The following is a 24,625-nucleotide window of genomic DNA, read 5'->3' on the forward strand; positions in this document are numbered from 1 at the left end:
GTAGATTCAGAAAAAATGCATCAATTAAAAAAAGAAAATATCTTCTATTGAGTACGTTTGAAATTCACTTTTACATGTTTTATTTTTTTTCATTGTTATAAGCGTAACTGTGATTGTTTGCTTTTCAAGCAACCATTTAAGCTCAACACTGTTTTTTTCTTGCATTATTTGAGCTGACTACATTTTCCTTTATGTTTGGTTATATGTTATTGATTATATGGTCTGTGCATGAAGTATAATTTATCTGCCATTGTACATGTTGAATAATGAAAAATGTCAGTTCAGGGGTTTTGCCTAATCTCATTGGCCTAATTGTGCTCATACAAATGTATGTTGATGCGTGTGAGTCTGTTCTTCGATAGCTGATGCTGCCTAAACACGGTTAATACTTTGCTTGTGATATTGTCGCATTAAATTAACACGTGCAATGCAATTCTGCCTACCAAAACTTCAGTTTGTTCTATTACCCAACTTAAAAAATTGAAATTGAGTTAAGGAGGCCGAGAGCAGGAAACAGAGACAGCTCGCCTTTCAAATATAAGTATATATGAAGTCATATTATCAATGTATTCTTTAAATTAAGGCTTGTTAAGCTTTTTGTTATGGGCTATAGTGTTAAGACGTGTGATGAATCTGTAAAATAATGGGTTCCCTGAGTGCCCAATGTTGTCATGACAATAACGCCACCAAGCTATTCCATGTTAAAACCTTCAACGTTTTTTTACTGTTCTTCATGCAATAAAGTGGCGTAGAGCCATCAAAAAGGAGTCAGTGTCCAGGCTAGACAAAACATCTAGGTGCACGGCTTGTGTTGTCAGACACTTAAACAGTATGCCCTATCTATTTTCGCCGTGACAGCCGACGTTCACTGTGAAGGGCCCGAAACAATCTGTGCCTGTGGAGTAAAATGGGGGCTTTAGCAGCCTCAGTCTGGACTGGGAGAGGTCTGCCTTCCTGGGCACCACTGGAGTGGCGCTCCACTTCTGGCAGTCCGAGCAGGAGTGCTGATGGCATTTCACAGCTTCACGGCCATGCAGAATCCAATATTTGCGGCGCAGCTCTGCAAAGAGGCGTTCTGATCCTGGATGATGGAGGCCCTTGTCTCAGTCCTGAATAATGAGCTGGGTCACTTTATACCGAGGGTCCAGTACCACTGGATGGATGGCACTTTCACTACATAGCCCACTTTTACCAGCTTTCTGATCTCTGTGCAGTAAGCGGCTGCTCTTTGCAGGTCTCGTAACAGGCGTCTCTCCGTGCTGCGGAGGCTGGCTAACACAGCCCCCTTACACGCCTGGAAATGTGGCATGTTCTTCACCTTAAGGAGGGGAGTGGCTTAGCGCTGGATCCCATTGACGTCTACTTGAGTGGTCTTTGCCTCCAACAGTTGGACTGCTTCCTGATCCTGCCTGGATCGTGTGGAAAGCTTCTGACTCCTGTAGGGTAGGACATCTAGCTGCCACAATCTCTCTACACTCTGCAGAAGCTCAGACGCAGGTGAGAGGGTGGATATATGTAGACACTGTTGTGCTGTTGATTGCTGCTTGATGTGCTTGGTCAGCTCCTGAAGCGTCCAGCCCAATCTTGTCTTCACTGCCGCTGGCCCCCCGGGAGGTCCCAGACGCACCGGCTCCACTGGAGTGATGAGGTGGGGATAGTCTCTGTTTAGTGCCTGAAGAGGAAGGCCTCTTAGGTGTTTGTGCTTCCTCAAAAGCACATTTATCGGGTATGTGTGATTGGCCAGACCTCTGGCCGCATATCCTGAGGCAGCTTGGACAACAGCCGTGTCACATGTGACCCAGTATCTCCACTGTCCCCAAGCCGATCTAACATACCAACCAGTGCCCTCAATCGCAGTGCGAACTGCTTGAAACCACAGGTGTCTCCACGTGCAATGTTCGGGGCATCCATCAGGTCAGCGATTTTTCTAACTGGTGATGCTGGCCATAGTGTTCAATGAGGCTAGCCATCGTGTCAGTGTAGGGCTGCAACGAGTTGGTGTAGGACTCCGCTATGAGCAGCGCCTCCTCATACTTCAGGTGGTCCACCAGGATCTGTTATTTAAAACGCTCTGTAGCATCCTGAGGCAGCAGGTTCTCCAGAGCAACCTTAAGCTGAGCAAACTCCCTAGGATCCCCTTTAGTGAATGCAGGGATTTTGGGCTTAGGACCGCGGTACACAGTCTCTTGGTGGTGGGAGAGTAGCGGCCTGCTGGGCAGTGACTCCCTCCTTGGTGGAGTATAAGGCTCACAATACTCGGGTGTATGCATACGGGAAACAGGATAAACTGGCACTGGGCCACAACAAGTTTGCTCCTGACGTCTCGTCCACATGTCTCTCAGCGGCATTGTGAGCTCTGCCACAAGATCCTGTGATGGTGGTTGTGGCTGGTAAATAACGTCTTCTGTTACAGGGGGTGGTGGCGGTGGCCAGTCATCACTATCCACTGGAGGCAGAGTGTGACCACTAGCTTGCACAGGTGAGGGGAATGACAGAGGGTGGTACGTTTCAACAGCCTGCACTACGTGCTGCTGATGAGGGGGCTCAGACGTTTGTGGAAGAGAGGGGGCTCTCTGTAGCAGTGGTGGTGAGTCAGGGAGTCGCCTGTGTATGACCATCATCTGTCGCTGCAACCTGTGATTGTCTTCGATCAGCCTGTGGAGAGCTTCAAGGATCTCTGGCGCCATTTCTGCTGCAGGCCTCTGTCGAGGAGAGGCAGGCGTACTCTGGAAAAGGGTGTTTGCATAATCAGGCTGGAAGGGATACCTGGGCCTTCACTGCTGTCCTGCAGCTGGGACTGCTGCGCGAGTAGCCGCCTGTGAGTGTTTTGGGGAGGCTCACGGCAGCTCCCGCGTGCAGAATGGTACGTGCTTTCACGTCAGAGTCAAAACACCAGAAAAGTCTCCAACAACACCAGAAAGAGTCGCTAGATTTGTCAGTAGTAGCTTTTGACCAAAAAAAGTCACCATGAGGGTTTGGAAAGTTGCCAGATTTCGCAAGAAAGTCGCCAAGTTGGCAACACTGGCACCGGCTAAATATGTCCCCAGCGCAATATTGGACGTTACAATGGTTCCTATCACATATAAAACCAAACAAAAATCCATCTTCATAAAAACAATATAAACAAGCATATTAAAGCTATTAACTTACCAACTGCTGTTGACTTAAAGACAAAGTCCATCTTCCTTTCTTTGTTGACAAAGAGTTTAATCCCACGGTTAAATCCCAACTCACAAATCTGCTTCTTCCTTCAGCCATTGAGTGTTAAAAGAATAAAGCTACGTAAAAAAATGAATAATCTACACCAAGCAAAATGCAAAAGAATTTCATAATTTCTTCCATATCTTTCAATTTGAACTCTTACTACTCTGACTAAGCCTCTGCTTAGGTTTCGTTTTCCAATAGTCACGTGCTCGCCCACTGACCAATCACAGCGCACGCTGCATCTCACTGCAGCGCTGCACCTGAAAACTGAGCTGCTTGTTAATGCTGACATACTTGTAGGCCAGCTAGCAGGCTCTGGCACGTCAAACAATACGCCCAACATGTCAAACTAAAGATCTAATTGGTTGAAGACTATGACAATCAACAGTATCGTCCCCATTCACTTAAACTGCAAAGGGATTCACTTGTGAGTCTGCAGGCCTGGGGCCTCTCTTCTTACCTAGAGACACAGATGTGAAATCTGATTGGATAAAAGCTCTACTTAAAACAAGCTGCACTGGAAGCAGAGCAACTGAGGAAGACAGTAGCTGTGCAATGAGAAAATAAGATAATGGCAAAAATATTTTTATAAATTATAATACATATAGTGTATTTAAGAAATATTATTAAATTATAAAATAGCTATAGCTTTGTGATTCTGTTTAGGCCAGCAGAGAAGGCCTTGAAGGCCCTGACGGGCCACTACTGGTTTCTTTACACCAGGGGTGTCCAAAGTCCGGCCCGCGGGCCAATCACGGCCCGCGGTCAGATTTCATACGGCCCGCAGCTTCGGTCTTATAATGTGTTAGTTATGGCTCGCTAGCTCTGTCAGAATAAATAAATCATACAAATGTAAAGATGTAATTCCTCATTTCACCACACGGTGGCAGCACCGTTCTAATGCTATCTGGCTCTGCATCCGTGCCGCGAACCCTTCTCGAATCATTTCTGCCATGGCGACCGCGAAAAAAAAGAGAAAAGTTGACAGTGAGGGCCGCCGCTTTCAGGAGCGGTGGGAATTACAATACTTCTTCACTGAAAATCGAGGCAATTGTGTTTGTCTAATTTGTAAAGAAGCAGTTGCCTTGTTTAAGGATTTCAACGTAAAGAGACACTACGAGACTAAACATGCTACAACGTACGACAAGCTAACAGGGAGTGACCGCGCTGAAAAAGTGAAGCAACTCCAAGCTGCTCTGGCATCACAACAGCGATTCTTCACGCGGGCCTCTGAGTCAAAGGAAAACATAACAAAAGCCAGCTACGAAGTGGCCATGTTAATAGCTAAACATGGCAAACCTTTTACTGAAGGTGCGTTCATCAAAGACTGTGTCATGAAAATGGTGGAGAACATTTGCCCCGAGAAGAAGCAAGAATTTATGAATGTTTGCCTGGCACGCAACACTGTGGCACGGAGAGTTGAGGACATATCGTCAGATATTCAGAGACAACTGGGGGACAGGGGAGGGGCTTTTGATTATTTCTCATTAGCCTGCGATGAAAGCACCGATGCATCTGACACTGCACAACTACTTATTTTTTTAAGAGGAGTTGATGACAACATGAACGTGACAGAGGAGCTGCTTGACCTCAAAAGCCTTAAAGGGCAAACCAGAGGAACAGATTTATTCGTTTCTGTTTGTGAAGCTGTTGATGATATGAAACTACCGTGGAGTAAAGTTTCTGGGATCATTACCGATGGTGCGCCTGCCATGGCTGGTGAGCGAAGTGGATTGTCCACATTGATCTGCAATAAAGTCAGCGAAGAAGCAGGTAACGCTATCAAACTTCACTGTGTCATTCACCAGGAGGCTCTCTGCGCCAAACATCTCAAATTTGACGATGTTATGAAACCAGTGGCAAAGGCAATCAATTCTATTCGCTCTAAAGCTCTAACCCACCGACAGTTTCAGCAGTTCTTGCGTGACATCCAGGCTGAATACGGTGACGTAATATATCACAACGATGTGAGGTGGCTAAGTCGGGGGTCCGCACTGCAGCGATTTTTCTCTCTCAAAGAGGAAATTGGACATTTTTTGGGTGAGAAGGGACAACCAATGGAAGAACTGTCCGATCCTGTATGGCTGGCAAATCTGGCTTTTTTGGTTGACATAACAAAGCATCTGAATGCGCTGAATGTTAATCTTCAAGGAAAAGATGCAGTGGTGAGCCAGCTATACGCTCACATCAAGGCTTTTGGAACCAAACTGCAACTTTTCCAAAGACACTTGTCCCAAACAGAGCCCTGCACCGCGCACTTCCCAGCTTTGAAAGAGGTCATTGACAGTTTCCCACAGGACAACATCGGTGCGCAAATGAAGAGTTACGCAACAGCTATCGCATCTCTTTCTGTGGAATTTAACAAACGCTTTCGGGACTTTGCAGTTATTGAAAAGGACATGTTGCTGTTCTCTTCTCCCTTCTCCGTGGACCATAATGATGCTCCTCCACAGCTGCAGCTGGAGCTCATTGAGCTGCAGTGTGACGATGAGTGCCGCGGAAAACACCAGCAGTGTTCTCTTGTTGACTTTTACCGGCAGCTGGACAAAAGCAGGTTTCCAGAAATGCGGTCATTCGCTAAGAAAATGCTGAGCTTATTCGGCTCCACATATTTGTGTGAGCAAACATTCTCAGTCATGAACTTTAACAAGAACCGATTGAGGTCAAGGATGAGTGACTCCCACTTGCGTGACATTTTACGCATCTCAACCACTGCTCTCAAGCCAGACCTGGTCTCTTTACTGAAATCTAGATCTCAGTATCACCCTTCCCATTAGTGTCAGCAAGTTATCTGTTCCTTGATCAATCTGAAATTGAGTGTTTTGAACGGTAACATCTGTCACTATTAACAGTGAAAAGCCTAAAGCACACTAATGCACTTGGACTCATGGCACTTATGTTATTAAACTCTTGAATAAGATATGTGTTATAACTGTTGATGTTATGTACCTGTAGATGTGACACAAACTATTGCTTTGTGAAAGATCTTGTAAAAGACAAAGGCAAAATTCACTTGTTTTAAAATGTTCATGAGGCAAAGATATTTAACTCATGGAAATTGAAGGTATTCTATACAGTTTGTTCAATGTTATCTGACTGAATGAAAGGCAGAATTGTGTTTTTAGAGTTGTTCACGTCTGCCTGAGTGGCTTATATTTGGTTACATTGTCGTTTGAAAAATAAAAGGTAATTGTGACAATGAAAATTGTTTTATAACAGTGTGTATTTTCATGTAACTTTTGTGGTTAAAAAAATGTCAGAAGGAACTATTGGCCCCCGGGCATCTTCACTTTATCAAATTTGGCCCTCTTTGAAAAAAGTTTGGACACCCCTGCTTTACACCAAAATGCTTAATATCTGAACACTCAAATATATACAGATGTGTATAATGATACGTGGTTACAGTTTTTTGGTTACAAAAGGAGCATATTAGACATGGAATCCCTTTTTACTGACAGCACCACCTGTTTACATAGTTTCTCCACAAACAAGCAACCAATTACAGTAAAAGTCCAAATCAATGTGAACTATCTTTATAAGATATGCTGTTGAACAGAGCAACAGGAAGTTTAAAAGGTATGCTACAAAGATAAGGGGTCTTAAGCAGAAAATGTTGTTATATTTGGAGATCATCATCAGATAGAAACAGCCGAGTCATGTCTCTCCTCGATATTGGTTGGACTCCTTCTTTTCTGGAGTTGCCCGGGATGAGGGCACAGCAGTAGTCTTATTCAGTGACAAGGTGAAACAGTAATAACTTGAACGCAACTCCAGTTCTATGAGTCAGTAGTATCCCATCATCACTCTATATTACAAAGTAAACACAGTTACTGCAGGTTTACATAGTAGAAGCATGATACGGCCTTGCACATACAACACGTCCATCTAGTGTTGCGGTGTTGCAACAAGTGAAATATGACACTTGTCTATCTCTATATATACAGTATATATACAGTATTTATATAGGGTTAAGATAAAAAGGCCTTATATGAAGCTGAACAGTACTCTTTTATTGAATGTCTGTGCTACGCATGGATTGTTCATAATGTTTAGGCTAACATAAAGGCTCTTGTGCGTTATTTTTCTATAACTGCACAGCTTGTTGAAGATCATGCTTTATGTACAATATTAATTACCTGCCGATAATGCTGCCATCATACATGTTATTCGTCTTTAGGAAACCTTTCACAAGCAGAGAAGATATTCTAAGACCCTTCTCGTTGTGAAGTGACAGCGGTCGGTAACCACATAGCCATAACATATTCATTTATCACAGATCACGGGATATGGCAAAAATTATGGACCCATCACACATATGTTGAATCAAGTCAAAAATAATTTTAATTTTGCTATTATGTGATCAGTGAAAAAAATTATGCAAACAATAGCATTATAAAAATATGTCTTTGTTACAACAAAACAAACGATAAACAACGTTGTGATCCGATGTTGGATAAGCCCCGCTGCCATAGAGTGTATACTGAAGATTGGATAATCATTACTCCATCCTTGCTCGAAAAGCAGCTGGCATTCACTAATCAAATAAATAGTCTTAAATAAGGATTAATCCAACATTAATGAATGTAATTAATGCAAAAAGAAGAGAAACATAATAGTAAATACAAACATACGGTTATTTGTTTTTGCTGTTTTCAATATGTCTGTCTATTTGTCTTAGTCCTCTCGTAGATACGCCTCATGCACCTCATGCTCCTCGTTATCGTCGAGAAAGGCAGCATATTCTGCCATCCTTTGGATCTCTTCCACTTTAGTCTCGGCCAACTTCTTCTCTGCATCCGCTGACAGTTTCTTAGCTTCCCCCACCTGCGACTGGGCCACCTGAATGTTTGTCCTCACTGTGATGGACGCCTGCTCGGCTCCTGGAAAAACACAAATATTCAAACACGCATTTTGTTTAATTGCTGAGAAAGTTTGAAGGTTGAGGTGTGGAGCTGAGTCCGCTGAATCCATTTCTTAATTCAAGCTCTGCTGCGTGACAGCATCTGATTAAGTGATTTTAATCCATTCATTATTCCATAATTATAAAAACAACGGTATTTCAGCATTGTATCAAGACCGAAGAAATAGTGCTGTGCACGTTTCACTCACCTGAGGTGTGTGCTGCCTCGGCTGCCATTTTACACAAGTTGACAGCATTGATCCAGGTTGACTCAATATGTTTGCATTCATGTAGTCTGTCACTAGCCTGTTAGGAAAAAGAGATGAATGAATAAATATGTCTTTTTTAGATTGTTTTTGCATATAGCAATAGCTGATTTAAACTTTTCAGATTTTAACAAAAAAAAGAAAGCTGGAGTACATATATATGTGTTTTCAACAACACAAACTAACCTTTGCACGCTGGCTATTGATCACCTCCAGAAACGAATCCTTCTCTGCTGGGGTCAGTTTTCCCAATGAGACTAAATAGCGTCTTTGGACAGCAATGCGTGTGTGCACAGCCTGTTAGCAAACAAAGGGAGGACAGACGGTCAGGGACAGTACAGAGTTATTTTCTAAATGAAAGTCTGGATTTGTACATGTGCAAATCAACTGCAAACACATACAGGACTGTCTCAGAAAATTAGAATATTGTGATAATCCCCATACGTGTGATTTAGTTTACTGAACCAAGCTGAGTGTTTTTCAAGGCTCAGGAAACCCTTGCAGGTGTTTCGAGTTAATTAGACGATTCAAGTGATTAGTTGAATACCCTACTAGTATACTTTTTCATGATATTCTAATATTTAGAAATAGGATATTTGAGTTTTCTTAAGCTGTAAGCCATAATCAGCAATATTAAAAGAATAAAAGGCTTGCAATATTTCAGTTGATTTGTAATGAATCCAGAATGCATGACATTTTTGTTTTTTTAATTGCATTACACAAAATAAAGAACTTTATCACAATATTCTAATTTTCTGAGACAGTCCTGTAGAGACACATAAAGTCTGAAGTTAATGTAATTTGTTAGAGGTATTTTTCTCATCATGAAATGATGGAAAGATGTACAGATTCAAATCATAAAACCCTCAGATTGACAATGGTAAGTTGTTGATAAAAGGCTTCATATAAGATGACAACCTACCTTTGAGTAGTCTGTCAGGGCGTTTATTAGAGCCAAGGAGGTCTGGGAGAGGAAAGTACTTGAACTGTCTGTAACCACTGAGGCAGCTCTTCTGATCAGTGAGTCATGAGAGAGGTTTTCCATTTGCTACAAATGTGGGAAAATTCAATATATTAACGTTTGCATTCAATGTCGCCAAGTACAGAATATGAAGAACAAAAACTAACTCTGTCTGAAGGAACACAAGATTTGTGCAGCTCCAGTACATTGGACTGTGGTTGGACAATAACCCACCTGTGTAAAAGGGATAGCATAAAGCCCACGGCCAACACTTGAAGGCGCTATGCTGATGTGCTCAGTATCTTTTCGTTCCCCCAACTTCTGAACTCCAGGCTTCCTGCTGCTGAAAAATGTGGCAGAAGGTAATTAGTCTTGATCAATGGTATTTCAGCTTACAGTTTGGCAGTGTTGTGAGTTGTAATCTTGTAGTTTTAATTTGCTAAATGTCAATGTCTGAGTCAAGGCAACAACATTGCTTTTGGTTCATAACCTACCTTATGAAACGGATGCAGGCTGCTCCTCTCCTGAGCACATTCTTGTTGTTCCGCAGCAGTGATAGGTCTGTCGGATTTCGCAGTAGTCCTCCGGCAGCACGGCTGGCACACACTGAACACTGACCGACAGCTTGCATTTTGCAGATTAATTAGGTCTGCTGCACTTGAAGAATGTATTTGTGAGCTATGTAAAATTAGATTTACTGTTTTCCGCAATTCCAACTAATCTTGTACACTTGCTTGTCTTTGTAAAATCAGAGAAATACTCTTGTTTGAAGCTTGCAATCCTTCTGTCTGCTAGAATATGACCAACTGTCGTGTCCTGCCGGTATTTGTAAGGCCCCAGCACCATTTCATTGCGTAAAAGGTATTGATCTGTTGACTACAAATGTACGTATTTGGCGTTATCTGAAAAACACCACAGGGACAGGAATTACGTGCATCACTCTCTCTCTCTCTCTCTCTCTCTCTCTCTCTCTCTCTCTCTCTCTCTCTCTCTCTCTCTCTCTCTCTCTCTCTCTCTCTCTCTCTCTCTCTCTCTCTCGTGTGTGTGTGACTTTGTGGGTGTATATGAAAGAGGAATAATTGAAAATTAGGATTGAATAAACCTTTTATAGAAATGCAGACACAATTTCATCTGACCTTACTCTGAAAATTGACTTGTTTGTCTGAAAGGTTTGGGGATCTGCATCATTTGTATGTGTCTATTTCCATGTCAGGGAGACACCTAGTACTCCACATGTGGAAAGAAAAGGTGTAAAGCCATTTTTGGCTTCAGAGGGAGCTGTGAGAATTCTGATAAACTGCCTCAAGCGATCATTGGTTGGGTCTGAAGACTACAAGTTGGAAAATAAAAAATAAAATCTGGGGTTTCGGAGATGGAAAGAAGTGATCTTACCAGACCTCTACAGCCCGCTCCTCATCTCTGCTTGAGACTATAGGGGCTGGAGGCTACATTCGCTGCTACTAGCAGAACAGACCCAGATCTCCAACTGAGCTTTTGAGTTGCATTGTGGGTATTATAGGCGCCAGGTTTTGACAAGGAAGTAAAATGTGTCGATTAACCCCATTGTTGTGGATAACAGCATTTTCATACAAAAGAATATTGCACAGTGCTAAGCTTATTTGGTAGAGTAGTCTCAAAACACATAAACTAGGTTTCATCCCAAATGTAGCGCAAACTTTGAACAAGTTCAGGAAATCTGAGGACGGTTTAGTCGCAGGTGTAGATGACCTGCATGTCTTTGAACAATGGGAAGTCAGTTGAAACTCATAGAAATTGGGACAACATGCAAAGTCCTTTCTATGAAAGTTAGGTAACCCTTTGCTATGAGGCCTATTTATTGTTTTATTTTAAATAACTTCAGTCTATTGTCACATTATCTTAAACAATATATTTTTTTCTGCCAAGCACAACATACATGTTATCCTCACACCGCCTATTAAGAGCATTTATATTGTGCCCTTGCTATACTTCTCTTCGTTAAACTAGATTTGTCACTTCTCCATGTCATTTCATATTTTCCTAAAAAGTTTGCTGCCAAACATTTGGCAATAGCATTTATTCCGTCTGATCGCCTGCAAATATGTTATCTGCTGGGGTGGAGTCCGCTGGGGTTCAGAGGAACAAAGTTGTTTTTGGACACAGATATTGGGCCAATCACCTGCAGCCCTGATTACTGATGCAGAACCTGCGTAAAGAGCTGACGAGCGCCAGTGAGCTGCTCTCAACAGAGTTTGCCAAACAAATGAAAGCTTCTGTTTGCACAATTAGATTCAGGAGCTTTACGTTAATAATCAACCAGTCTGTTAATTACTAAGCAGGGGATACAAGACGTGCACTCTAGAGATGTCGCACAGTATCTCACCTATAGTGCTGCTCATTGTGTGTAATTTACACTACAGAGACATCTCTTTGTGGGTTTCATCACCTTCTTCAAAACAATGCTGACGTTGTACCTGCCGGTTAGCCTACTTCTCTTCTGTGATTACTGACGTCAGTAACGTGTGTGTGTGTGACACTGGAACACTGTCAAAAAAGATAAAGCGGATGTATCATACATTCTGTGAAATTGGAATCAGGTTATTTCTGGTCAAGTTTTGAAATACGAAGCCTCCAAGTGTTATCAGTACTGATCTTTGTATCGTCTGTCAACAACATATAACCCCCACTCTCTCTCTCTCTCTCTCTCTCGCTCTCTCTCTCTCTCTCTCTCTCTCTCTGTTCACATATGTTCAGCCAAATAAAATGTAACAGCCAAGTGCAACGTCCATGAACCCTGACTTAAACCATGAACTTGCCTGATAGCAACATACGTTGATGATGTCTGACATTTATCTTACCTTTAACTAATGTTGTTGAGTTCAAAATATGAACAGTCTATTGATAGTAATTTCAGCAGGTTTACCTCATAGCCTTTACTCATGCTGACAGCTGAGTCTTTATTGTCTCCCAAGACCAGTTTCACAAAGATACACTTTTACTGTGGGTCAGATGGCAAACTTTTTATGCTTAAAATAAGTCTGTCTTTATTTTTGTGGCTGTCAGTTGTTGTGGAAATTATTTTACTTAACTAAAAGTAGTTATACCACAGTGTAACAGTGAAATATTCTGTTACAAGTAAAATTACTGCATTCAAAATGTAACTGATGTAATACAAACCTATTCATATCAAAATATAACGGTACAAAAGTAAAAGCATTCATTTTGCAGAATGACCAATTGTATTATAATAATTGCTGCATTAATGTGCACTTCAATGCTGCAGGTCGTAAAGGTGGGGCTAATTTGAACTACTTAATATGCTAGAAAAATACAGCTAAATACATTTTTTTATGATATTTTTTATTACTGATCTAAACCTGAAAAGTAACTTGTTGAAGTATAAAGTATCATAAAATAGAAATACTCAAGTAAAGTACAAGTACCTCAAAATTGTGCTTAAGAGAAGCACTTCAGTAGATGTCCTTAGTTACTTTCCTCCACTGGAAACTGTTTACAGTTTGACTTAGATTAGAACAAGAACAGGCCTACCACTACAAACCAGTCTCAAATATCTTTGTGGTGCTTTCTCAAGAGTCAGCTGTGAACTTTAATTAAGTACAGCACCCATTATCAACATAAACGGGGCATCTCAACACCACTCACAGTTCTTGATTCAGGCCAAAGAATGTGTTTTGGTTGTCCTGCAGTCATTGACTTCCCTTTACTGACAGCCATGTATGCAGCTCACAAACAGTCTCACAGTCCACCGTCACACTAAAAGTGAGGGACGCTGCCAAAACACTTTGCTCAAAAGTTCACAAACTGCATTGTACAAGACACAGCTGGAACAACTGACCCAGTGCACATGAAAGTGTCCACTCAGCAGAATCACCCAGTGTCAACAATCAATACGAGAGATCCCTCCTCCAGCTGGAAAAGGCTCAATTTCATGAAACTGCTCTGTATCAGCAATTTATTTTTTTGAAATACTTCACGGGACATTTTGCAGCTACCAGTGTGGTTTTCCAGTCTGTCCAGTAGTTATATGTAGCTCCCAAAAAAACTATGACCCCTTCAGTGCCAGTCAGTTTCACACAACTTCACCAGCTCAAAGTCTTCTGCACACAGTGTCCACACATTTAAGCGAGTGTTTGCACGACCAAACTGTCACTCACTGGGACACTTGAATACAACAGAGCCATCGTTAGTGTGATTAATTACACCTGTGCCTCTCCCACTAGGACAAGTCAAAATGTCTGTTGTGTAAAAGGCCTATCGTGGTTGTAAATTTGGAATAAATGGAGAAAGATCCCGGTTGCCAGTGTCAGCAATGAGTCACCTTTAAGCCGTGGTTCCAAATACGAACTGGTGTTTGTCTGATTTTAAAAGAGTACGCATGGGATTATTAGATGTCAGCTGAAAAAAAAAGAATCAAAAAAAGGGCTTTGCTTTTATAGGGGCCCCTTTAATCAAAACAGGTTGTTTTTATATCATACATTGTGAACTTGTCTGTTGAACTGCTTCCATACTACAACAGGATCCCATATCCCCACTGAAATCTTCACTAATGAGAAACGTCATGCTGTATGATGATAGCATGTAAATAATGTGTCTCTGGAGGAATTGGGCCGGACTCAAACGGATCTGAATTGGGCCAAACACTTGAGATAAGAGGCAGAACATCCCAAAGATGTTGTACATTTAAGCTGTAGGTTAAGAAGTACAGCAATCTAAAGCTTTGCTTCTGACTGATGTAGACATTCTTAGGTGAGTGTGAGGCTCTTTTATTCTGAAGGTTGAATGTGTACTAAGTTAAAGTGCAAATAGTAGAAAAAGACAAAATAGTATGTTTTCTTTCTCAATTATCAAGCATTTGTGTTGCTCTTTTATTTTATCAGCTCAATTCTATTCTTATTCTAATCCTTATTAAATTATCAAAAAAATACCTGTATATTTTAGGATGTATTTTAGTGGGTGTCTTGACGTTAAACTTATTTCTCTTTAACAGGTTGGCTCTAGTGCCCAGTTGAAAAATGCATAATTTGACTGAATTTCCAGGCAATGCAACTACCAACAAAAGCCTGTCTGTGATCATCAAGGTGTGTGTGGTTATCCCCGTCTTCTGCATCTTCCTCTACTGCATTGCTGTCATGCTGCACATCTTTGCATCTCACAGGCAGTACCTGGACTCCACCCGTTACATCCTGTTTGCCTACATGCTGATCAATGACACTATCCAGCTCTTGTCCTCTGTGCTGCTCTTCCTGTTTGTCATGGGCCAGGTGACATTTTCTATTGCCTTCTGTGTTCCTCTGCTATTCCTTTCCACTGCCACGTTCCAGAACACACCTTTAATCCTGGCCACCATGTCTCTGGAGCGCTATGTTGCCATCTTCTATCCGCTGCAGCGCCCGGCCGCCTGGCGCTCAGACCGTATCTGGGTAATTATTCTGTCCCTGTGGCTCATCAGCTGTATCTTCCCGATTGTTAACTACTCCATCTTTGCGAGAGATTCTGCTGCAGTGGATATCCTCTCCACCTCTTTGATTTGCAAATCTGCCATTTTCACAACATCTCCAGTCCAGGCTTTGTTCGAACTTAGTGTATATGTTCTCTTTTTTGCAGTCGTGACTGTTGTCATCCTCTTTACATACGTGAGAATCCTGCTGGAAACAAGGAAGCTGAGACAGGACAAAGAGTCTGTGAGCAAAGCCATGCACACGGTGCTGCTACACGGCATTCAGCTGCTGCTGTGCATTTTGGCCTTCACTGACCCCATCACTAAAACTCTCTTAGTGCTGCATGCCAACTGGCTACCAGAGGACATTGCCTTTTTTAATTATTTCTGTTTCATTCTCACTCCACGCTTTCTCAGCCCGCTCATCTACGGCTTCAGAGATCAGAATCTCAGGGGCAGCATCAGGAAGACGATTGTCTGCTGCTCAAACAAAGTCAAACCCGGCGAGAGAGGCAAGCTTCAGGACAACCTGTCTGCTTCTTGAATTGGTTGATGTAGTTTTGACAGAGCTCTCAAACTTCATGTACAAATGTCAAAAGATGTATTTGGGATGTTGAAATATTTTTTCTGCATGTCTTGTAACGTTTTAAAAAGCACTGTGTAATGTTTCCTTAAAAAAGGTCTTAGAAGGTATTGAAAAGTCTTGAATTTATCAACAAAAGTAGCAATTACCGATATTTTGTATTGGCTGCTGCAGTCAGCAATATTAGTTATGTATTTCTGTTGAACGAAGTGGGAAAAGTGGGATTAATTTGACAATGTATTTAGCATGCAGGAAGCCGTTAAATCCTTTTATGTAGAGGTTCAGTCAGCACCATCAGACCTGCAGGAAATGCTGTCGCTATTGCTGTTAAACATAAACCAGGCAGTGATCGTATTTCTGTGCCAGCAGCATCAATAAAGATTACTCAATTCAGTGAGTGAATACAAATTCCTTACATCATGTCAAACAGCTGCTGCTGGGATTCAACCTCTCATTCTCTCAATAAGCAATAAACATGCAGGACTGTGTGACTGGGTTGCAGCTTATGCTTCAGGCCTTCTGTAATTCATTGTGATGAGACTGTGTTACACATATTCGTAAACCCAAAAATAACAAAAGGCTTGCAGATTAATGCAGATTAGTACACTGATATTTTTTTAACAAATCAATGTGTTTTTCCCTGGTGCAAAACTGCTGTTTGAATTCATAAACACCATTTTTGATGCTGATAAAATATGTCAAAATTGTGTTACAAGTCTCCTGTTTTCTGTAAGTATACGTATGGGTGGTGATGAGATATATATATATATATATATATATATATATATATATATATTTATGGTGCAGGCTTATCACCAAGTCAATTATACAATGATATGAGAACATTGTGAGTTTGTGTGTTACCTTTATTAAATCCATTATATACTTTGTTGTTTTGTTACTTAATAGCACATCACATTATATATAATATTTATAAACACTGAACAGCAATCATTTACAGTTTGTTCTCTCTAATGTTTTTAAAGATTCCCCACAACAATGAAGTCACTCAAAAGGTCTTTACTGTGCAGCTCTATAATATCAGTTTGGTTGTTGTACAAAGCATTCACCTGCAGGTGTCGCACTGACTCCAGACTCAATACCTAATGCATATAAGCAAATGACTTACCCTAATCAATCACTTTCAACAAATAAAATAAATATGATAAATTGAATGGCATTGGTGCATAAATTATACCCTGGTTTAATTTTCATGTTCATTATTTGCATGAAACAATTGAGCTCAAACTGAATGTGAAGTGCGTTTATTCTGAAACAGCCCCCACAAACTGGCGCTGGACCCTAACTCCAGGAAGTTTTAAGTATTCCTGTTATTAACAGTGCAAACAAACCTACTTGCTGTAATGACAAACTAATTGTCCTGACTGAATACAGCCCGCAGGCTAGTCCCATGAACAGATGGAGAAAGCTGATCTCAGAGCAGATGAGGGAGATCCCCGTGTGGACTTCAGAGGCACGTTTGTAAATCCTGAGGATCCTCAGTTCAGGGCAGTGAGAGAGGAGCTCACCCACAGAAGCTGCTGCAGGAGACAGGGAATACGTTACATACGAGACGAGATGATGTATCCCACGCGCGTTTACCTCAGTTGGAGTCTGCTGGCTGTAGCTGTGATCCCCGTGTCTTTAGGTGAAATGTATACGTCGCTGCATCAGATTTATTCATCAGTTTTAACAATATGTAATGATGATGATGATGATGATGATAGTGGTAAACGTTGCAGATCTTTCCGTCCAGAAAGTCAAAGAATCTAAGTTATCTTATGGCACAATGTTTTATATGCACTATATAAACAACCTTCTTATTAGTCGTGCCCAATGATAGTTCCTCATACTGATTCATACATTTCGTATGGTAAATATATCTTTTTGTATGATGTCAACATTTTGGTATCATAAGCTGTTAGTATTGATTAATGTTTAATTCCAGTGTGTTGTCTATGTAAAGTACCACCTTTAATCAATCTGTTGTCACTATTTCTGCCCTGTAAGGTGGTCATTGGTCGGTTTTTTTCAACCAATATACCCGACTAAATAAAGCCTTGCTGTGCCAAAGAGAGCATTCTCTTTTCCATTTTTCTTATTTTTCAAAAGCACTGTAAGGTTCCCACGTCTCACTTGCTGCATGGAAAACGAAAGTTACGAATGTAACTACGGTTCTATGAATCCTGGATGACCACCAGAGGCAGTGTTTAACACTGGATATCTTCTGTCTCGCGCCTGCGCAGCTCGATTATTTATATCAACAAAGTCACCTGTGACCTCGGATGACCCCCTGTCGTCTATAAGTTCCGGTGTCATCCTGAGTTCAGTCCTACGGAATCTTCTCGCGAGTTCACGGGATTCCGAGTGACCAAGAACTCTGGCGGGCATCCAGGATTCATAGAACCGTAGTTACATTCGTAACTTTCGTTCTATTTCATCCTTACTGACTGCCAGAGGCAGTGTTTAACACTGGATGACTTATATCAACAGAGTCACGAGGAATCACCATAACTACCTCGTATAGCTCCGGCAGAGAAAATTGGCCAAAGAACCCTCCCCAGTGGGTGAGGGGTGGCGACCGTGAGTCTGTAGTGTTTGGTGAATGTGCTCGGTGATGCCCATGAGGCCGCAGCACATAGATCCACCACAGGCACACCTCTCAGTGTTGCCCCTGACGTGGAGACACCTTTGGTAGAGTGGCCCTTCACCCCGAATGGCTGAGCACGATCGCTCGCCTTGTATGTATAGGCAATGGCCTCCACTAACCAGTGGGATAGGCGCTGTTTTTCTTTTAGAAGGAGCACAGCCCTTCTTAGGCTCACCATAACTGACAAAGAGCTGCTCCGACCGCCGTATGCAGGCGGTGGCTTCCACATAAGCTCTGAGGGCCCGCACTGGGCACAGCAGCCTTGACCTCCCCCTTGATGGGAGGGTCAAACTGCATGAGCTGGATAAGCTGGTTGATATGTGAGCGTGTCAACACCCTTGGGAGAAAACGCTGCATTAGGCCACAAAGTGACACCCAAGCCATCTGAGTTCCACCTCAGACATGATTCTTTCACCGGAGAAAAAACATTTTGGCCGATAGCCATCTCGGCTCCGCCTGTGCCAGGGGTTCAAAAGGAGACAAGTATAGGGTATTTAGTACCACGGGTAGGTCCCATGCAGGGGCCTTCGGGGGACGCAATTGCAGGGCCCCTTAGGAAGAGGAACGCCAGTCTGTGGCTCTCTCCTGTGTCATTGTTGACCTTAGTATGCTGCCCCGAGATAGCAGCCACGTATACTCCAAGGGTTAGAGGGAGACCGGCCCTTATCTAGAAGGGACTGTAGAAACTCAGTACAGCAGGCACGGGGCACTGTACTGGGATCTTGTTCTGAGCCGCACACCAGTCAGAAAACAGCTTCCACCTGTTTCGTACTGCAGATGGGTAGAGAGCATTCAGAATTCTGGCGTTCTGGCATTCAGAATAGTCAGTCTGACTGGTTCTATGCAGCCACTCAGCATCTGATTGGGACAGACCCATAGTTGAAGGCGGCAGGGATTGGGATTCCAAGTCCGACCTTCTAGTTGCGACAGGAGGTCCCTCCTGTCAGGGAAGAACTCTGAGAAGCATTGGCAAGATCAGAGGGTATGGTGGAAAGGCATAAAGAAGATCCTCTGGCCATGTGTGAGCCAGGGCATCTTGATCCAGAAGGACTGGTCCTCTCCGTCAGGGAGAACCAGTGGGGGCAGTGGGTCGACCTCACGTCTGGATGCAGCCGCCACTCTCCCAGTGGAGGCTTGTGACGGAACAGGAAAACCACAACCTGGTTCCGTTCTCCTGGTGGATACATTTCCCGAAGGCTGGTCAGGCGAGGGGCCGCCCAAGTCAGAAGGGCACGGTGATTCCCGTTCCGACTTCTGCAGATCTGGTGCCCCCTTGATGGTTTATGTGAAAACACAGCAGAGGTACATGCTTTCCCTTCAATATGGGAGGAAGTGTTTGAGCACTAGCTCTAGAACATTGACTTGCCCCTGAGGTCTTTGAGCAGACAACTGCCCCCAACCAGTCCTGTTCTGTCACACTGCACCCTGCCTTGAGAGGCAGGTACCTGTTGTGACAACCTCCCGGTGGAATGGAACCGAGCCCATGGGACCACCGTTTGCCAGATATGCACTCTCCCTCCATGGGGATAGAGTGAGTAGGCATTGTTTTGATACTATTATTGCCCTGTGTCACTTGGTATCCAAGTGAAGGCTGTTGAGCCATCTGCAAACCCAAGGGAACGACAGTCAAGGCAGCTGTCAGTTTACCCAATAGGCGGAGAAAGGGATGTAGGGCAACAATATGCCCCCTCGGAAGAGGTTGTGGGGGATCTTGTCCACAGGCTGGGGCAACAGACAGGCCCTCATAGGGCCACACTACTGAAGGTTATGCTCTGAGAGGGGCTCAGGTAGCTCCTCTCCATGTTCACTTTGATGCCCCACCGGGCCACGTGAGAGAAGGCGAGCAGTGTGCTGTGGTGCCTGAAGCCGGGATGGCGCCCAGGTCAGGCAGTCGTCTAAGTACGGCAGTACTTTCACGCCCTGTGATTGCAGGGGGAAAGGGCAGCAGTAACACACCTTGTGAACACCCGTGGGGAGAAGGGAGAGTCCGAATGGAAGCACCCTGGACTGAAAATGGCAGCCTTAAAAGGCAAAACAAAGAAACTGCCTGTGGTGATGCACCATGGAAACAAGGGAATAAGCGTTGACAGACGTGAACCACTCTCCTTTGGGAATCTGCTGCTGAGAGAAAAAAAACGACAGCCAGCCCGGAGACATAGTCTCCTGGCCCCAATGCCTCTGGAGGTTATGGGGGGGCGACTATTAGTCCCCAATCCATGTCCCACTAGTTGATGCGGAATTCTAAGTCAGTCTGAGCGGGAGCGCTCTGCTGAATGTTGAGAGAACAGGCAGGGGGCAGTGAGGGGAGTGATCCCTTCGGACACTCTCTTCACTAGGACAGTCGCTGCAGATATTGGTTTCGCACCAGTTAGCTTGAGCGAGAGCACTCTGCCACTGTGGAAACAGGCCAAAAAACAGTCCTTACAGTAAGAGGGGAGTGAGGACACTCTTCACTAGGACATTCGCTGCAGATATTGGTGTCGCACCAGTTAGCTTGAGCAAGAGCACTCTGCCACTGTGGAAACAGGCCCAAAAAAAAACAACAGTCCTTACCGTGAGAGGAGAGCGAGGACACTCTCTTCACTAGGATATTTGCTGCAGATATAGGTGACCCACCAGTTAGCTTGAGCGAGAGCACTCTGCCACTGTGGATACAGGCCAAAAACACAGTCCTTACAGTGAGAGGGGAGCGAGGGCACTCTCTTCACTAGGACAGTCGCTATAACTAGTGGTGTCCCACCAGTTAGGCTGAGCGAGGACACTCAGCTAACTGTGATAGCCAAAATGCTACAAAATCAATGGACACAATCCCAGTATTAGCTTAGTCTAGTTAGTGTCCCACCAGTTAGCTTGAGTGAGGACACTGCCAACTGCGACAGCCGTAATGCGTAAAAAGCATCAATGGACACAACATCAGTGTTGATTTAGTAGAACTAGCATCTCACCAAGTTAGCCTGAGCGAGGACACTCTGCTAACTGTGAAATCTGTCAGATGTCAAATTAAATCTCAATGGACACAATGTCAATGTCGATCTAGTGGAACTGGACTGAAAAGATATTATCTCACACAGCAGAGGTCTTTGGAGCAAAGAGCATGCGCTTGCCTTCACTTGTACTGAGGCTGAGATTATCTGACACCATCTGTATACAGAGATGCTTAGTTTTAGGGTGTCGTCAGTAAAAGAACTGCCTGCACATGCTTTTAGGCAGGGTTTGTTAACAGATGTTTGTAGCTTGTCCATTTTATTTGGAGGCATTTTAAAGCAGGATAACTACAGATGCTTCCCTCAGGCTATTCTGAGATCTATAAGAATAAGAATTCATTGTTTCTTTCGAGACTAACTGTTCCCAAATGATGGGGCGCAATGTTGTGAACTGCAGTTTGTGGTAGCGGAGATAAGCCGATGTGTGTGAGTAGTTGAGTGTGTTTTGGGGGGGTGAAATGGTACACTGGAATTTGTATTTGTGTGCTATCTAGATGGGTTGTGGATACAATCTGTGATGTGGGGAGCCTCGTGTCACTCAGTTTTTATCTGTGTGCTGTCAGGCCGGTAGTCAGCAGCTACTTAATCAAGTTAAGTGAGCTACAAAAGCAACTTGAGTCCAGGTAAAGAGATCTACTGTGGCCAGTGTTCATGACTTTCTTACTTTAAAAATAGTCCTGACGGTGTTATTTGATCAGCAGACATGTAGCTCTATCCACAATGTACTTGCTTGAGAGGTCAGACGCGTGTAATCTCTTAGATTGACATGCTGTCAATGAATCAGGTTGAGAACATAGAATATATCATTTCATAAAGTCTAAGGACACTAAAGCTGCAACAATTAGTCGGTTAATCGACTAGTCGATCAGAAGAAAATTAATAGCATTTGGAATAAATGGAGAAAGATCCCGGTTGCCAGTGTCAGCAATGAGTCACCTTGAAGCCGTGGTTCCAAATACGAACTGGTGTTTGTCTGATTTTAAAAGAGTACGCATGGGATTATTAGATCTCAGCTGAAAAATAAGAATTAAAAAAGGGCTTTGCTTTTATAGGGGCCCCTTTAATCAAAACAGGTTGTTTTTGTATCATACATTGTGAACTTGTCTGCTGAACTGCTTCCATACTACAACAGGATCCCATATCCCCACTGAAATCTTCACTAATGAGAAACGTCATGCTGTATGATGATAGCATGTAAATAATGTGTCTCTGGAGGAATTGGGCCGGACTCAAACGGATCTGAATTGGGCCAAACACTTGAGATAAGAGGCAGAACATCCCAAAGATGTTGTACATTTAAGCTGTATGATAAGAAGTACAGCAATCTAAAGCTTTGCTTCTGACTGATGTAGACATTTGAGGTTGAATGTGTACTAAGTTAAAGTTATCAAGCATTTGTGTTGCTCTTTTATTTTATCAGCTCAATTCTATTCTTATTCTAATCCCAATTAAATTATCAAAAAAATACCCGTATATTTTAGGATGTATTTTAGTGGGTGTCTTGACGTTAAACTTATTTCTCTTTAACAGGTTGGCTCTAGTGCCCAGTTGAAAAATGAATAATTTGACTGAATTTCCAGGCAATGCAACTACCAACAGAAGCCTGTCTGTGATCATCAAGGTGTGTGTGGTAATCCCCGTCTTCTGCATCTTCCTCTATTGCATTGCTGTCATGCTGCACATCTTTGTATCTCACAGGCAGTACCTGGACTCCACCCGTTACATCCTGTTTGCCTACATGCTGATCAATGACACTATCCAGGTCTTGTCCTCTGTGCTGCTCTTCCTGTTTGCCATGGGCCAGGTGACATTTTCTATTGCCTTCTGTGTTCCTCTGCTATTCCTTACCACTGCCACGTTCCAGAACACACCTTTAATCCTGGCCACCATGTCTCTGGAGCGCTACGTTGCCATCTTCTATCCGCTGCAGCGCCCGGCCGCCTGGCGCTCAGACCGTATCTGGGTAATTATTCTGTCCCTGTGGCTCATCAGCTGTATCTTCCCGATTGTTTACTACTCCATCTTTGCGAGAGATTCTGCTGCAGTGGATATCCTCTCCACCTCTTTGATTTGCAGATCTACCTTTTTCACAACATCTCCAGTCCAGGCTTTGTTCGAACTTAGTGTATATATTCTCTTTTTTGCAGTCGTGACTGTTGTCATCCTCTTTACATACGTGAGAATCCTGCTGGAAACAAGGAAGCTGAGACAGGACAAAGAGTCTGTGAGCAAAGCCATGCACACGGTGCTGCTACACGGCTTTCAGCTGCTGCTGTGCATTTTGGCCTTCACTCGCCCCATCACTGAAACTCTCTTAGTGCTGCATGCCAACTGGCTACCAGCGGACATTGCCTTTTTTAATTATTTCTGTTTTTTCCTCATTCCACGCTTTCTCAGCCCGCTCATCTACGGCTTCAGAGATCAGAATCTCAGGGGCAGCATCAGGAAGACGATTGTCTGCTGCTCAAACAAAGTCAAACCCTGCGAGAGAGGCAAGCTTCAGGACAACCTGTCTGCTTCTTGAATTGGTTGATGTAGTTTTGACAGAGCTCTCAAACTTCATGTACAAATGTCAAAAGATGTTTTTGGGATGTTGAAATATTTTTTCTGCATGTCTTGTAACGTTTTAAAAAGCACTGTGTAATGTTTCCTTAAAAAAGGCCTTCGAAGGTGTTGAAAAGTCTTGAATTTATCAACAAAAGTAGCAATTACCGATATTTTGTATTGGCTGCTGCAGTCAGCAATATTAGTTATGTATTTCTGTTGAACGAAGTGGGAAAAGTGGGATTAATTTGACAATGTATTTAGCATGCAGGAAGCCGTTAAATCCTTTTATGTAGAGGTTCAGTCAGCACCATCAGACCTGCAGGAAATGCTGTCGCTATTGCTGTTAAACATAAACCAGGCAGTGATCGTATTTCTGTGCCAGCAGCATCAATAAAGATTACTCAATTCAGTGAGTGAATACAAATTCCTTACATCATGTCGAACAGCTGCTGCTGGGATTCAACCTCTCATTCTCTCAATAAGTAATAAACATGCAGGACTGTGTGACTGGGTTGCAGCTTATGCTTCAGGCCTTCTGTAATTCATTGTGATGAGACTGTGTTACACATATTCGTAAACCCAAAAATAACAAAAGGCTTGCAGATTAATGCAGATTAGTACACTGATATTTTTTTAACAAATCAATGTGTTTTTCCCTGGTGCAAAACTGCTGTTTGAATTCATAAACACCATTTTTGATGCTGATAAAATGTGTCAAAATTGTGTTACAAGTCTCCTGTTTTCTGTATATGTGTGGGTGGTGATGATATATATATATATATATTTATGGTGCAGGCTTATCACCAAGTCAATTATACAATGATATGAGAACATTGTGAGTTTGTGTGTTACCTTTATTAAATCCATTATATACTTTATTGTTTTGTTACTTAATAGCACATCACATTATATATAATATTTATAAACACTGAACAGCAATCATTTACAGTTTGTTCTCTCTAATGTTTTTAAAGATTCCCCACAACAATGAAGTCACTCAAAAGGTCTTTACTGTGCAGCTCTATAATATCAGTTTGGTTGTTGTACAAAGCATTCACCTGCAGGTGTCGCACTGACTCCAGACTCAATACCT

General features: G+C 42.8%; 3 protein-coding genes across 3 annotated transcripts; 2 read left to right on the forward strand and 1 right to left on the reverse strand.

The window, feature by feature from the left end:
* Positions 1-7,878: 7,878 nt before the first annotated feature.
* diabloa (diablo, IAP-binding mitochondrial protein a) lies at positions 7,879-10,071 on the reverse strand (the record flags this gene model as incomplete). Its single annotated transcript, XM_079166834.1, has 6 exons — positions 9,826-10,071; positions 9,566-9,674; positions 9,293-9,418; positions 8,557-8,667; positions 8,314-8,410; positions 7,879-8,084 (listed from the first exon to the last, which is right to left on the reverse strand). The coding sequence occupies exons 1-6, from the start codon at positions 9,960-9,962 to the stop codon at positions 7,879-7,881; spliced, it is 786 nt and encodes a 261-aa protein (XP_079022960.1). The 5' UTR covers positions 9,963-10,071.
* A 4,260-nt stretch (positions 10,072-14,331) lies between these two features.
* LOC306701260 (odorant receptor 131-2-like) lies at positions 14,332-15,312 on the forward strand (the record flags this gene model as incomplete). Its single annotated transcript, XM_079166519.1, has 1 exon — positions 14,332-15,312. Exon 1 carries the CDS (start codon positions 14,344-14,346, stop codon positions 15,310-15,312), a length of 969 nt encoding a protein of 322 aa, XP_079022645.1. The 5' UTR covers positions 14,332-14,343.
* Positions 15,313-22,528: 7,216 nt separating this feature from the next.
* Positions 22,529-23,509, forward strand: LOC306701315 (odorant receptor 131-2-like; the record flags this gene model as incomplete). The annotated part of the gene is made up of 1 exon (XM_079166591.1): positions 22,529-23,509. Exon 1 carries the CDS (start codon positions 22,541-22,543, stop codon positions 23,507-23,509), a length of 969 nt encoding a protein of 322 aa, XP_079022717.1. The 5' UTR covers positions 22,529-22,540.
* Positions 23,510-24,625: the final 1,116 nt, after the last annotated feature.

The sequence above is a fragment of the Pholis gunnellus genome, assembly GCF_910591455.1.
Source record: "Pholis gunnellus genome assembly, chromosome: 9".
Classification (NCBI taxonomy): Eukaryota; Metazoa; Chordata; class Actinopteri; order Perciformes; family Pholidae; genus Pholis; species Pholis gunnellus.